Source organism: Actinia tenebrosa, unplaced genomic scaffold, assembly GCF_029948245.1.
Source record: "Actinia tenebrosa isolate PJP-AT-01 unplaced genomic scaffold, QUT_ActTen_1.0 PGA_scaffold7__59_contigs__length_16204524, whole genome shotgun sequence".
Taxonomy (NCBI): domain Eukaryota; kingdom Metazoa; phylum Cnidaria; class Anthozoa; order Actiniaria; family Actiniidae; genus Actinia; species Actinia tenebrosa.
This window is the reverse complement of record NW_028292584.1, coordinates 13186292-13201224: the sequence shown is the minus strand read 5'-3', so window position 1 is coordinate 13201224 and position 14933 is coordinate 13186292. Positions and strand designations below refer to the sequence as shown.

General features: G+C 45.1%; 1 protein-coding gene across 1 annotated transcript in view; it reads right to left on the bottom strand.

Moving 5' to 3' along the window:
- LOC116291830 (hemicentin-1-like) overlaps positions 1-14385 on the bottom strand; it is a 46387-nt gene extending 32002 nt beyond the window's left edge. The window contains exons 1-2 of the mRNA XM_089040605.1: positions 14382-14385; positions 13356-13637 (exon numbers count right to left, since the gene is read on the bottom strand). Of these exons, the coding sequence (XP_088896731.1) occupies positions 13356-13637; positions 14382-14385 (286 nt within the window). The remainder of the gene's footprint in view (positions 1-13355; positions 13638-14381) is intronic.
- Between the last annotated feature and the right edge of the window lie 548 nt (positions 14386-14933).

Genomic DNA, 14933 nt, shown 5'->3' with positions numbered 1-14933 from the left:
GCGTGGATAGGATAACTCCTACTACGGTGCTAATAGCGACCGCAAATGCCAGCGGAACGCCATACTTCAAAAGAGCTCTTTTTATCTTTTCCTTGGTGGTAAGCCCTAATTCTTTCTCCAGCTTCTCCTTTTGAGCCCGTAATTCCGCAAGGCGCACCTCTAGATCTTCTGTTTCCTTTTGAGCTGCCTCCTTTTCTTCCTCAGGGCGTTCTTGATCTTCGATTACCCCCCGCTGTCGTTCTATTTCATACTCTAAGTCTTTGATGGCTTGATCTTTCTGTTGAATTTGATCTGTTTTTGCATTGATTTCAGACATTAACATTCGCCTTTCTCCCAAGGAGTCAGACATTTCAGCCCGCAGGTTTTCGCTTTTTACGTCCAACGCCTGCAGGGTGAGATCAAGATCCTTTTGTAATTTATTCCTTTCACGTCGAATCTCATTCCTTTGGTCTACCAGATCCCTTATTTCTTGATTTTTAAATTCGACCTCCCTCCTATGCGCGTCGGCAAGCCGCTGGTTTTGCTTCATGTATTCCTCCTCCCTTTCTTCCAACGTTTCCCGCAGTGCTTCCACTGAGGCGCCAGAGCTTTGGGCTTCTCCTAAGTCCTCCCGTGCTTTGTCTAATTCGCGCAGGGCCTGATCCACTTGATTTCCTATTTCTTTTATTCTTTCATCTTGATGGGCGGACTTCTTTTCAGCATCGGCAAGTAGCTGACCTTGCTTTGCATATTCTACATCTTTTTCTCTTAACTCCCTTTGCAGATCCGCGGCACGTTTTTCCGCGTTGGTCCTTTCGGTTAAGTTGTGCAGCCTTTCTAACAGGCTTCTAGTAGCACGCTGAAAGCCTTTTAATCTTGAGACGTCGCCCCTAACGTTGCCCTCCTCATCAAAGAGGGGTTGCGGTTTTGTCCAGCGGTCTTTGTCGGGAAATCTTAAGTCTTGGACGCTTATGAGGACTTTGTTTCCCTTTTCCGTAAGCTTTACGTCGTCAGCATCAAAGTTGTCGTAGCGCTGCGTTAGCTCTGGCATTGCCCACTCTACGGTTTCCCGCACGGCTGCTTCGTCTGTGTTTTGAAGTTCCAAGTACTCGGGGACGGGGCTGCCGCGGTTCCTTGATTGCCACATGCGATTCAAGGCTGCCTTGAAGCTTTTCCACCTATTGCCATACTTGCTTATCAAGGCCATGTCGTAAAGCAAAGGCTTTGCCCCCGCGTCCTTAATCCATGCATCGTATTCTTCATCGTTAATATCGACTTGGCCTTCTTCGGTAAGGGGGTCAAAATCCGTTCCTTCTACTTCCATTATATATGATAAGCTCAAAGTTAAATCCCAACGTATTACCTAAGCAGGTTGGCGGGCTGAAAGCAGAACGCACCTTTCACCGGGTCACCTTTACCCCTTCTAGCGCTAAGCCAGGGGAAACCCTGTACGTAGGCGTGCCCCGCCTAACAGATAACCTAGTATTGGTACCCGGCACCTTGGCTTTAAGGTTCGACTTAGCGGTGCAGTCTGACCCCACAGATGAAAGGATTATCGTTAACAACGTGGGTCGCAACATTGTTTCTAAGATGCGCGTAAAGTTCGCTGGGGAATCCTTGCTGGACTTAAATAGGTACGATCTGTATACCACGTACAAAGACTTATGGTTGACGGCCTTTGACCGCGCGCAAAGGATAGAACAAGGAATTGGTAGTGTCATTCTACGTAAGGTTCGCACACCTACGAAAACGCAACCTACTGACGGCAGCGGAGAAACCGCAGTGGCAGACGCAAAGCGAATAAAGACCGCCTATGGTAGTAAGTATGTCATACCGTTGGACTTTGAAGTGATTACGAATCACGGTGTCTATTACCCAAGACAGCTTGCCGAACTGCAGTTTGAAGTAACTTTAGCAGATGCTAATAACATCATTGGTGGGCTAAGCACTGCACTTACCACAACAACCCCATACTCTATTACCAACTTAGAATTACAGTACGAGACCGTGTACAGCGAAGAGCTGGCCCGTAGCGCTGGCATGGAATACAGCTCTGGCAAGGCATTCCTTTACGACCACGTAGTGATGTATAAGACGTTCAGCTTCCTGGATAAGACGGATGAGGTTATCAACCAAAGCATTAACCTCCCCCGAAGAAGTCTCACGGGGTTGATGCTGGTGTTTGCCAAACCCTACGAAGCCGGTAAGCGCGACTCCGAGGCCTTTCACAACCCCAACATTACTAACGTGGGGGTCAACATAAACGGCGTTCCAAACAAGGTCTACTCCCAGGGGATAAAGCCCGCAGACGTGTACAGAGAGGCCATGCGCAAGTTTGGCGACCAAATTAGCCCTGAGGAATTCTTTAAGGATAAGTATGCGCTGTGGATTGACATGCGCACCATTAACGACGAAGACCTACATGGTCAAGGCCTCCGTCTAGTAAATACGCAGGATGGCATAACATTGGAGATCAAACGCACCAAGAATGCCTCCGCGGGCGACGGTGATAAAATAAACTGCTACGTCTTCGTCGTGTCTGACGCGCAGTTAAGCGTAGAAATGAACCAATTGAAAAGCGTTGCCTACTAGGACGGCTGAGGAATGAAGTCGTCAATGTTAAAATATTTCTTGAATATACAATGCTTCGCGTATTTGAAAGCAACGGTACGAAACTGCAAGTCGTGCAAGGCGATAAATTGTACTTCAAAGCAAAGGAAGTAGCGGCTGCGTTGGGCTACGAACGCCCAAAAGATGCAATTAAGGTGCACGTTCGCGATAAATACAAGGTAAGGCTTAGCGAACTTAGAATGGAGGTGAATCGCCTCCCTTCCAATTCACACCCACATTCCCTGTATGTGAACGAATCCGGGTTGTATCAGTTGATATTCTCCTCGAAGATGGCAAAGGCAGAAGAATTCCAAGATTGGGTCCTCGAAGAAGTCCTACCCGCGTTGAGAAAGACGGGTAAATATGCGATGGACAAACGCTTCGACAGCCCGAATAAATTAGTTTTTAAGATAGAAAATGAAGCTGACCTGCATGCAAAGGTAGTCGATTACATGCGTAGGTTTTACCCTGAATTCATCATAGCACCAGGCCTTGGCGAGCTGCAGGATTCTGACAGCAAGCGCATAACCTGCTGGCGAAAAGGCTACCAAGCCGGTCAACCCGACCTCTTAATCCTAAATGCGCATAAGAAATACCGCGGGTTGTGTATCGAGTTGAAAACCCCAAAAGGAAACGGCGTCTTATCCGCGAAGCAATCTAAGAAAATCTCACAGCTTGACGTAAATGGTTACCTAACGATGGTTAGCAACGATTACGACATCATCTGCCGTGCCCTGATGGATTACGCGGATGGCATTCGTATTCCCTGTAAGGGCTGTGTAAAGCGGTTTAAGTCCTACGCCACTTTGAAAACGCACCTAAAGATATTCCATAGGTATAATGAAGCTCAGCTTGACTCACTGGCGTGATCTCGTCCACGGCAAAGCATACGAAATAAAAAATTACGTCGTCTTCGAAGACATCGACCGTTTACGGTTAGTCCTCAAAGACTTAGAAGGCAAGGAATATTCCCTTTGGGCGCCGGATTGCGTGCGGTACGTAATTCAGGGCGAGGAATTCACCCACTTACGCAGCTATGGTAAGGTAAATGGCCGATGGAAGTTTGACATTGAAAGAACAGTCACTCCATCTCCTCTTTGTAGTTAAGCGCCCGCTGCGCTTTAGGATCCGCGGAGCACCAATGCCCCACAAAGGATCCTTCGGAGAATACCCTGTCGCAATGAAGGCAGGTGTATTTTTTACGCGGCGGCTTACGAGGGGTAATGCAGTCGGCAGGTAGTTCGCAAGTAATACAGTCCATATATTGAAAGGGTAATTAGAATGCCTCCCAGAAAGGCAGCTGCGCTAGCATATACCTTTAAAAGGGGTCCTTATTTTTATTTATTATTATTAGATTATGCAAGCGCCCTTAAAAGGGGTCTTTATTTTTATTTATTATTATTAAATATCCTTAATTCATTATTATCGAATATTCTTAATAATAATAAATAAAAATAAGAATGGGATTTGAGACTCTTTGCACAAACCCTACTTTACTATCTTAGGTCCTTTCTAACTTCTACGGGCTTTCCTTGCCGCCTCATTGCCGGCATGCCAGGCCTCAAAGCGATCTAAGTACTCCTTAAAGCCGCCTTGACCGTCGTAGAGGCACTGCCAAACATGTTGGTCACTTCTTTGACAGCCGCAGCGCTCACAAGTTGCCTCCCAATATTCTCTATCCTCCCACCTTACGCCTTCGACGCAGTCAAACTCCGCAAAGCGCTGGTCAATTTCCTTCTTCCGGCGCGTTAACTTCCTTTGGGTTTCCTTTGGGCAACATCGTGCAGCAACGTTGCCGTGTTCCTCACAGGCTACGCTCAGTAGGTCGTAATTGCCGCGGCATCGATGTCGATGCCATTCGTCGTTCTTGTCCTCCTCGCATCGCTCACATACGTTCTTTAGGCAAACGCGGTTATCCACGTGGTAATCCAACATTTGCGCGCTGCTAAAGAGTCGATTACACTCCTTACAACGCCTTTCGCGTGCCTTCTTAGCGCATACCTTCTTTTCCAGGTGGTATTTTAACATTTGCTTGCTGCTGAACTCCTTGTTACACCGCTCACACTCCATATATAATAAGGATTTAATAACCCTTATATGGGATACCGCATAAAGTCCTTAATGGACTCTTTTGCCCCGGATACTATTTCAAAGAGTGTCTCAGAATGTTGACATTGTTAAGGATGCCTGGAAACTATTTCAAAGAGTGCCTTAGAATGTTGACAATAAGGTTAAATCTTTGTTAAGTATATGTGGAAAGCCCGTAAGGATTAGTAGGCGGCTTAAAATAGTAAAGTAGGGTTCGTGCAAAGAGTCTCAAATCCCATTCTTATTTTTATTTATTATTATTAAGAATAATTAAGGATATTTAATAATAATAAATAAAAATAAGAACCCCTTTGAAGGGCACGTCTTAACAAAGATTTAACCTAAGCGTCAACATTCTGAGGCATTTTTTGGAATAGTTTCCACATATACTTAACAAAGATTTAACCTTATTGTCAACATTCTGAGACACTCTTTGAAATAGTTTCCAGGCATCCTTAACAAAGATTCAACCTTATTGTCAACATTCTACAGGGGATATCGCATGAAGTCCTTAACGGACTCCTTAGCCCACGTTGCCATCGTTATCAGCGCGCCAAACCGTTCTGCACGCTTCAGACCGCACATTTCATCGTACAATTCCTGCACGCGCTCTTTCAGCCGATCGATCTCCTCCCTTTGCATTTCTATGGTGTCTCTTTTATCTTTTGCGTCGGTGGCAATCCTTCTTACTGCGTCCACTGGGTCCATCGTATATATAATGGATCCGAACCATATTCCCTGCAATGCTCTGATAGTAGGACCCACCCGCTGCGGCAAAACGCAGTTCGTCGTGGAGCAGCTATTAGGACCCTTTAGATACCGCTTCGACTATATCGTGCTATTATGCCCCACCTACGTGAATAACCGCACCTGGACGGGCATAGGAGTGAAAGATGACGACTTCTTCGTAGATATCTTAGACCCTAACGAGTTATCCAACCATTTGAAGTTCTGGCATAAGCAATTCCCTAAAGATACGCAGACGCTCCTTATACTGGATGACATCGCCTGCGGGGACGACGTAAAAAAGCGCACCTCCGAGCTCGTTAAGCTCGCCTTCAGCGGTAGACACGACAATATCAGCGTTTGGTTGCTTTCCCAGCAGCTTACCAGTGTCTCTAAGCCCTTCAGGGAAAACATAGGCTCTCTCGTAGTATTTTATACTCCGAGCCGGAGTGACCTGGAAACCATCTTAAGCGACTACGGCGGTGAGATATCCAAGGAACAGTTACACGAATACATGCGGCATTTAAAGACGCACCAACATTCCAAGATGATCTTCTCTTTGAGGTTTCCGTATTCCATTAACATATATGGACATTGAGCAGCTCTTAGATGAAGTCCCCGCGCAGTTAGACGAAAGTAACCTTAAGGAACAACTCAACATCCTTGTGTCTTCGGGGAAGTGTAAAGAAATGATAGGCAAGGAACTTACCCATGAGCAAGTTAATAAGTTGTCAGAAGAGGAAGTTAAGAAGTTCCATAAGAGGTACGAGGCCGCCCTTGCAAGTAAGACCACGGACGCCGTAGCAGACTCCGCTATCCGACTTGCGACTAAATTGCTTGGACTTGCACTGCCCATAGACGACGTGGAGCAACTACAGAAGGACATAAGAGATGACTATGTCATCGCCCAAGAACTTAAGATAACCTGCGGGTGGTTGTCTTTGAAGTGCGGTAAGTTAATGGCAGTCGCCTCTGCGGCACTTCACGTAGCTCAGCATGTCAACTTGAAGGAGGTACTAGGTTCCTTCGGAACATCTTGGAAGGACTTCAAGAAGGACAGAGAAGTCGAAAAGGTCTTCCAGGCAGCACTTGCTGAGGTACCTGATCAAGTCGCCTCAAGTACTTAGTCAAGTCGTCCTTAAGTACTTGGTCAGGTCGCGCCCAGGTTATTTCCAAGTCGTCCTTAAGTACTTACTTAAGTCATTCTCAAGTACTTAGTCAAGTCGTCCTTAAGTCATTGTCAAGTACTTAGTCAAGTTATCCTTAAGTCATCCTTAAGTCGTCGTCAAGTACTTATCAAGTCCTTCAAGTCCTTAGATATAAATGAGTGAACCAGAGTCGAAGGTAGAGCAGCCCGAGCAAAAGATTACCAAGGCTAAATCTCCAGGCAGAGTCGCTGCCGGAAAGAAGCTCGCGGAGATGAACAGGAAGAACAAAGCAAAGAAAGAGGAAAAGGTGGAGGAAAAAGAAGAGGAATCCTTTTGGAATCCCGGCTACGTCATTGGCGCGATAGGAGTCGCTATAGCAGCAGGCAGCCTCTACTTACAATGGCGGGCAGCAAAAAAGGTAAAACCACCAACATATCACGCACCTGTGCAGGAGCCGCCTAGAAGTAAAATACCCGTAATGGAATAACCTTCTCGCTTTGTAATATAATGTCGACCGCGTTGTTGAAAACTGTTGAAGAAGCAGCTATCATTACTTCCATCGTTGCGGGTATTGGTTGGGTAGGTAAGAAAGTGCTCAAAGAAGACTTTACTGAAGACCCAAGTAAGAGCTTCGCTAATTTTGCTAAGATGACCGCTGCCGTAGGCGGGGCTATCATGCTAAAGGATTACCTACGGAAGGAAAAGTACCTGCCTAACATATAAATGGCTAGCGTGGTCGCAGGTGGAGTTATTGCAGCCTTAGCATTCACTGGAGCTAATTATGGTGGTCAATATTTGGATAGATTAGTTAGAGGTGATCGCAGCGGAGATTTGGCCGCCGAAAGGAAGAGGCACGACTTAGCGCTGGAGAAATATCAGCGAGACGTGGAGGCTTGGAATAAGAAGAGACAAGCTTACAGGCATTGGTTGGACAAGAACTACCAAGACAAGATGCAGGCAGACAAGAACTTCGAAAACACAGACTACGCCTTTAAGCTCTATGCGCAGGCGCACCCCGCGGCATTAACGGGGTTAAGAAAGCCCCAGTTCAAGAATTACTACCAGCCTTCTAAGAAACAAAAAGATAGTGAGTTGGTATTCGTGGGAGTTGCAGGGCTGGCGGGAGGCGTAGCTTTGGTGTATTTAGTCTAAGTCAGCAAGCGTAGCTTACTTCTAGAAGGAAACTGTGTTTCCTGAAATATATGATCGTCTTTTTGGAAAGCGACAAGAATGACTTTACCACTTATCTGAATCCCCCCATCAAAGCCCATAAGGTTAGGCTCATAAGTTGCTCTTTGTACAATTCTTGGTATAACCTGATTAGGGGCATAGTCACTGAGCATACAGGAGGATCTAACTATCAAGCCGTATTGCTGCCCGATGGACATTATACACCAATCACACTGGCCAAGGAATTAGCAAAACACGGTTATACTCTCACCACAGGATTGCCGCACGAAATGACCCTCAAACATAATATGTCAAATTATTCAATGACTTTTGGAAAGTCTGACCCATTGGGATCTTTATTATGTGCCTCAGGCAAGACGATTACCAACACAGCCATACCTGTGAAATGGAAAGTCGCATCCTCTTACGAAGTCTATTGCGATTTAGTCCATAGTTACAACAATGGAGAAAAGTCTTCTCTTATGTCCAAGTTTCTACCCAAAGGTAATCCATTTGACCTGGTAGAATACACTCCCATTTCTTTGAGCTATGACTTGTCTAATTTGGTAGAAAGCATAAACATCACCATTAAAGTGGACGGAGAGACATTGGATTTCAACGGACGCAAGATCAATCTCGTCCTGGAATTCATATAATGGGTCGCGTAGAGGATAAACTCAAGAGGATTTACTATGGGCCTGAAGGCTATTGGAAAGGAGCGTCGGCCATCAAGAAACTCGCGACCGCGGCCAGGGTATCAGATGAAACGGCTAAGAACTGGTTAAAAAAACAAACCCTCTGGCAGGTTTATCTTCCCGTGCCCAAGTACATTCCCAGGCCCAGCTTCACCGTAAATACCCCCAATGAAGTTCATCAGGCGGATTTGCTTTTCTTGCCGCACGATAAGGTGAGAAAGAAGACCTATAGGTACGCTTTGACCGTAGTCGATATCGCAAGCAGATACAAGGACGCCGAACCTATAACCAGCAAGGATTCTGGGGAAGTCGCAGAAGCCCTAGGTAGGGTTTATAAGCGCGTCTTGAAATGGCCTAAGCTGCTGCAAGTGGATGCGGGGACAGAGTTCATGGGCGTGGTTACTAAGACCCTGAAAGACCACGACACTAAGATTAGGAGAGCCGAGGCAGAGTACCACAGGGGTCAGAGCATCGTCGAAAGATTCAATAAGACCCTGGCCAAGCGTCTCTTTGGGTACCAGTATTGGAAAGAGCTGGAAGATCCCTCCAAACGCAACAGGGAATGGACCCAGAGGCTCCCCCAGGTCATCGCGGCTTTGAACAACGAGGCGGCCAGGGCTACGGGAATGAAACCCAAGGATGCTATGAAGAAGAAACACGTGGAACACAAGTCCTACGTCAGAAGTTCGAGGGCGGTCTTCCCCCATGAAAAAAAATTAGGTAATGTCACGGTCCGATATCTCTACGGACCGGGTGAATTAGAAGGAGGATCCAAAAGAGCTACGGATCCTAATTGGTCTTTGGAAACTTACCAGATCCGAAGCGTAATAGCTAAGAAGGGTCAGCCCATCTTGTATTATCTTCACGATGGCCCCACACGTGGGTTCGTCATGGAAGAACTGCTTATCGTGTGATGTCCGAATGCTATCGTATGCACTCCGTCATCACACATCCATCGCTTACCGTCAAATGCAGACAGTGACACCTTCTCCTGCGTGACGTTATGTATCTGATGACCATAGCTGCGCAGGCTGTTCATCTTATGCCGCTGTTCCTTGCGTGTTTGTAATACGTTGAGGTAGGACTCGTGCGTAATGTCCTTCTTAACCACGTACTTTTTTACGCCTTTAGCTTTCTTTTCTACGCCGTCTAACTTTAGCACGCTGTACATCTTTGGTTTCAGACCCACGTACTCTACTATGGGTTTTCCTAACATTTCGTCTTTCATCTTCCCAATTACCTTCTTATTCTTCGCAGAGTAAAGTAAGTGCTCCTTCGGGTAACCGCTGGTGTCGTACTCATCTATGTCGGGGAGGCAGTCTTTGTAAACGTCTTCCGTTTGCACTTCTAGAATTAGGGAGTCGGTGTCTGTGTACAGGAGGCGACAGCGGTCTCCGTACTTTGGCTTAAGCTTATCGTAGTAGAACTCATACATAAGCAGCTTCGATAGATCCAGCACCGTAAAGCCTGTGTAAACGGGCTTGTTTAGTAAGAGGTTTGCCCTTTTCATGTGAATCACGTAGAAGTTCAGCATTTCTACGTATCTAACGAAGCCTGGCTGTGACACGTATGCTTCTGCTTCCTCTTTGGTGCTGACTATTTTTACGCTTACGCGCTTGCGGATGTTCTCCATTGTCTTTCCGAACACGCTGTTGTTCATCAGTTTGAAGAGGTTTTTCTCGAAGTCATTTTTCGCTGCGGTACGCTTTTGCGTGTTAAAGTCAATGTAGGGGCGCATCCAGGGTTCCTGCGTGAATTTTAGGACTCTGTGGATCTTCTCTACGCGCATTCCGTGTCGCACGTAGAACTGCAGGTTGCGGTAATGTACCACATACTTCTTCTTATCCATCAGGTTCATAGTTAGTTTCCTGTACGGTTTGTAACCAGGGCACATTTGCTTTTGCAGCGGACTTAGCTGCTTAAATGGTATCTCTATCGCTTCTGGTGCTAAGGGGAACTCATTGTGTTCGTCGTGCAGGCGCTCTGGGTACTCCAGATCCACTTCTAAAACGTAACCCTTGTCTTCCTCCTTTCCTACCTGCATGTAGAAGTCTATCGGCTTCACTGGATCCCATTCGAAGTCTCTCACAGGTAGGTACTGTGACATTGCCCAACCATAAAGGTTATTCGCATCCAGGTAGTAAATGTATGTGGTTGGTTTCACTGGGTCGTGCTCTACTAAGGGGTTGTTTGCGCGGGCGTAACGTCGGCTGGGCCCGCATACGCCGCCACGAATACCGTCTTCCATAAACCGATACATGTCGTATTCCGTTAGGAGATCCAACTGCGCATTTGTCTTCTTTAACAAAGCACTCCAGCTGAGCCCAGGAGCCGTGTAGAAATTAGCGGGATCCAATCCGTAATATTCCATAGCCATCTTTCTGAAGCTTTGGAAAACATCTGCAAGCAGCACTACGTCAGACCTTAGGTAGATGTCGTGGTAGTCCCCCATGTTCTCACAGGAGTACTTTTCCCACACGTCTAACGCATGCTGGTACTCCTCATCCTTTATGCCGGACTCGTTTAGGGTGCTGTAGAAGCGATCTTTGGGTGGTAGGGGTTCTTTGAATCGATCCCAGGAGTCCATGTATTCGTATGGGTACACTCCTTTCCTTTCCGCACCATATTGACTGGAAATGGGAAAGTTGGTGTTATACTTTACAAGGTTTGCCAAGGAGTCCGCCATAAACTGCTGCGAATCTAAGAACTTTAGCTTACCCACAGTTACGGACATGTAGCGCTCTTTGTTGTTGGGTATGCATTTGACGTCGGAGCCGTCTGTTCCTTGTAGTAGCAAATGGGAGTCGTAACCGCGGAGGTTGTGAAAGAACACCGGAATCTCCATATCTGGATTTACTTTGAAGTTTATATTGCATTTCCAATGAGCCGCTCCTCTGTATTTACCAGTGATGTGGCAGTGATCCCTAACCTTATCCACATAGAAATCCTCAACAAATGCTTTGTGGCAGTGAATGCAGTGCGTGGAGGGCTTTCCCGGCTTCTCACCTTTCTTAGCATACTTCCCGCATTTAAAATGAGCTTCTCCTAGATACTTTCCATCTTCATCCCACGCTTTCTTGGCTCGTCTTCCAAACTGAAGAAGCGTATGTTGACAAATGTGGCATTTTTTTGCCTTGTTAAAAGCCTCCTGGTTCTCTTTGGTAAATTCCATCTTTTTTGGACGTCTTAATTGTTCTCTTATCTCCCCCTCCTCTTCTCGCAATGCTTCTAGAAACTCATTAGCTGCGTTCTTACCTCGGTAAATCACAGGAGGGTTTGCTTTACCGTCTAATCTGACTACTATGTAACCAAAGGAGCAGATCTCGTGTAATCCTACCTTATTCGTGGCACCACGTTTCTGCTCTTCCTTAGTTATCAACGCTTCGAAGTCTGCATATATCACGTAAGGCACTTGCATCTGCTTTTGATGGTCTGCGTATGAAAGCTCTTTGTTGGTGGGCATCTGGATCCGTTGCGCCACTTCTTCGACTCCGCGGCAGATCTCATCGTGTTTCTTTAGGGTATTTAAGGATGTAAATGACAGCAAGCAGCAGTCGCAGAAGTACTTTTTGCCTTTGTGCTTAGTATGTCTGTAGAATAGTCTGCTAATGTGTTTAACCCATGAGTAGTGTCCGCCGTGGTAGAATAAATGTACGCGCTCTCCTTTACTTTTTGACAGAACTAACGGTACTATCGTCTGGTCTCTGACTCCGTAAACGTTAATTGCTAGATCGTTTATTTCCTCAAATATGGGGATGTCTATCAACTGCATGGGAAATTCCACACCATCCCACTCTAAATCATCTGTGGGATACTTACTTGTCCTACAGGGATCCTTCTCTGCTGGATACAGTGCAGACCTGATTGCCCACATAAAGCATCGATTGTCTTCATTCTTCACGTTTACAATAGCCTTCTTCCTTTCTACCCACGTTGGTAGCGGTACGTAACTCCCCCCTCGTATGGGTACGTACCTGGCCATACTTATCTCTATTCCTTCAACCTCCTCTACTGTCCAACCCGATCCTTCTTTCGTGTAGTTAGACAGCGACTCCATTATTGCTTCTAAGGCTTCACTGAGTGACCTATCCAGATTCGTGGATTCTAATATCACTAACGACTTTGATCGCAACATTGCTGTCGTCATTACCTCGTCTTTTGACAAACTTACTTCTACCATTATGCTCGCTTTCAGGGCTCCTAATTCTTCTATACCTTTTCGGAGAGTCCTTTTAACCTTCCTTTCTGACTGACGCCAAAACTGTCTAACGTCAATCTCACCGTTACCGGGTATTGACACCGTGCTGAAGTTGCTTTGGGATTCCATCTATATAATAGGAAATATTTTATACCTAATACCAAGCACTTTTTAGGTCGTCGTAGTCGTACTCACAGTCCTGACAATGCCAAAACAATTTAACCTTAGTCTCAAACTTCTTACCACATCCACAATCATAACTGCTCATACACTTCGTCTTCATTTTCAAATGCTTTTTCAAATCCGCTTCTTTCTTAAAAGTTCTCTTACATTCTTCGCACTCCATATATAGACTAACATATTTAAGTGCGCTGTTACCCTCAACCACACTTGGAGTGGGGGGTCGTCCGTAGGTGGATTTTTGATACGGATCTTGCCCGTGTCGAGATTGCGCTGGAACCCCCATTCCCTATACGGGTAATCCTGGCGTAAAGTAACATATTTCGAGTGCGCTGTTACCCCCACGGGTAATCCTGGGGGTCTCATAGGGAATGAGGGCTACGCAAACACGGGTTAGTGACTTTAAACGGAAAATCCTCGTGTGGTCACTGCGCTAGAACCCCCATTCCCTATACTACTTGGTCCACTCATCTTATTAATCGGTCATCAATAATTTGAAATATAATTCATACTAAGTGGTATGAAAAAAAACTATGTTGGGTATATCAAATCCCTACTTACATTTAACAAAGAAAGTTAATGACGTCTTGTCCGGATTACCAACCCCATTGTCAGCAATACAGGTATAGTTTCCTTTGTCATTTATTGCTACTTGTTGGAAGACAAGCGCGTTGTTTGAACTTGATACTGTACTGCTTCCATTGTAATGTTCCCCATTCTTCATCCATCTGATTTTTGGTGTGGGATTACCAGTAGCATTACACAACAAGGTGATGGTTTGGTTCTGGATGGCACTTCCACCATCACAGCCTTGACAGAAGAGTACGGTGACTGTGGGAGGGACTGTACACAATTTAAAAAGAAAAAATGATTAAACTTATCTAGTGCGATATAATATGATAATCTTATTAGCTGAAGGCAAAGTGAGTGTCGGGGAATATTTACCGAAACGCGCGTCTTCGAGCGGCGAGGTGAATATTCCTCAATAATCACTGAGCCTGAGGCGAATAATTGTTTTAGCATATACCAACTTGTGAACAGAGTAACTTATTTTTATATACAATAATTCAATAAAAACAAACAAACAGAAACTTTTAGTTTGCGTGACAAATTCACGCGAAACTTTTAGCAAGACTTTTAGCAAAACTTTTAGGCCATACTTCGTTGCCTTTTTAGTATTGATAGGAGTGGAATTTACTTTCATTTTTTCAATTTCCTCATCGGAAATTGTAGCAAAACGATTGCCGGCAGGTGCCATTTTGTTGCCGACTCAATATTCCGAGATTCAGAGGTGAATATCGTACAATATTTACCTCAATTAACCAATGAGCGCGCGCGTTCTTAGGAAGTACACAAGTTGGTATATTCTAAAATATGATAATCATAGATAAATATTCATATTAATTTTTAAGCCCTAGAATGTAAACCCATGAAATTATTGGCACATCACTAATTCCAGGTTGCTGTTGCAGGTGAATAGAGAGTATAAGCAATGTTTGAGCAGTACTTTACATTCACGTGCAATACATACAGTCTAAATTTTATCCGGAAAAAAAACTAGATTGCATATATTAAATATTAACTTACACATAATAAATAAAGTAAATGATTATCAGTCTGAATTACCTATGTCACCTTGTCACCTACCAACAACATCAGGGCCGTAACCAGAACTTTTACAGGGAGGGTGCACATTGAATAAAATTGGGTAACCAAAAGAAAGCAGAACCGAAAAATAAATAAATAAATAAAATAAATAAAAAAAGGTAACTGAAAGAAAGCAGAACCAAAAAATAACGGAGATAGATGAGCAGACCTTAACATTTTATAGGAGGGGTGCATGTGCACCCTGTGCTTCCCCCTAGTTACGGCCCTGAACATTAACCTTCTGTTACCTTTTTACTACATCCAACTATCATAAATCAAAAACCATCAACCTTCCAACATCCTACTGATAATCCTTCCGATATCCAACTGATGGCCTATGGATAGTCAGTCAGTCAGTCAGTCAGTCAGTCAGTCAGTCAGCCAGTCAGTCAGTCAGTCAGTCAGTCAGTCAGTCAGTCAGTCAGTCAGTCAGTCAGTCAGTCAGTCAGTCTGTCAGTCAGTCAGTCAGTCAGTCAGTCAGTCTGTCAGTCA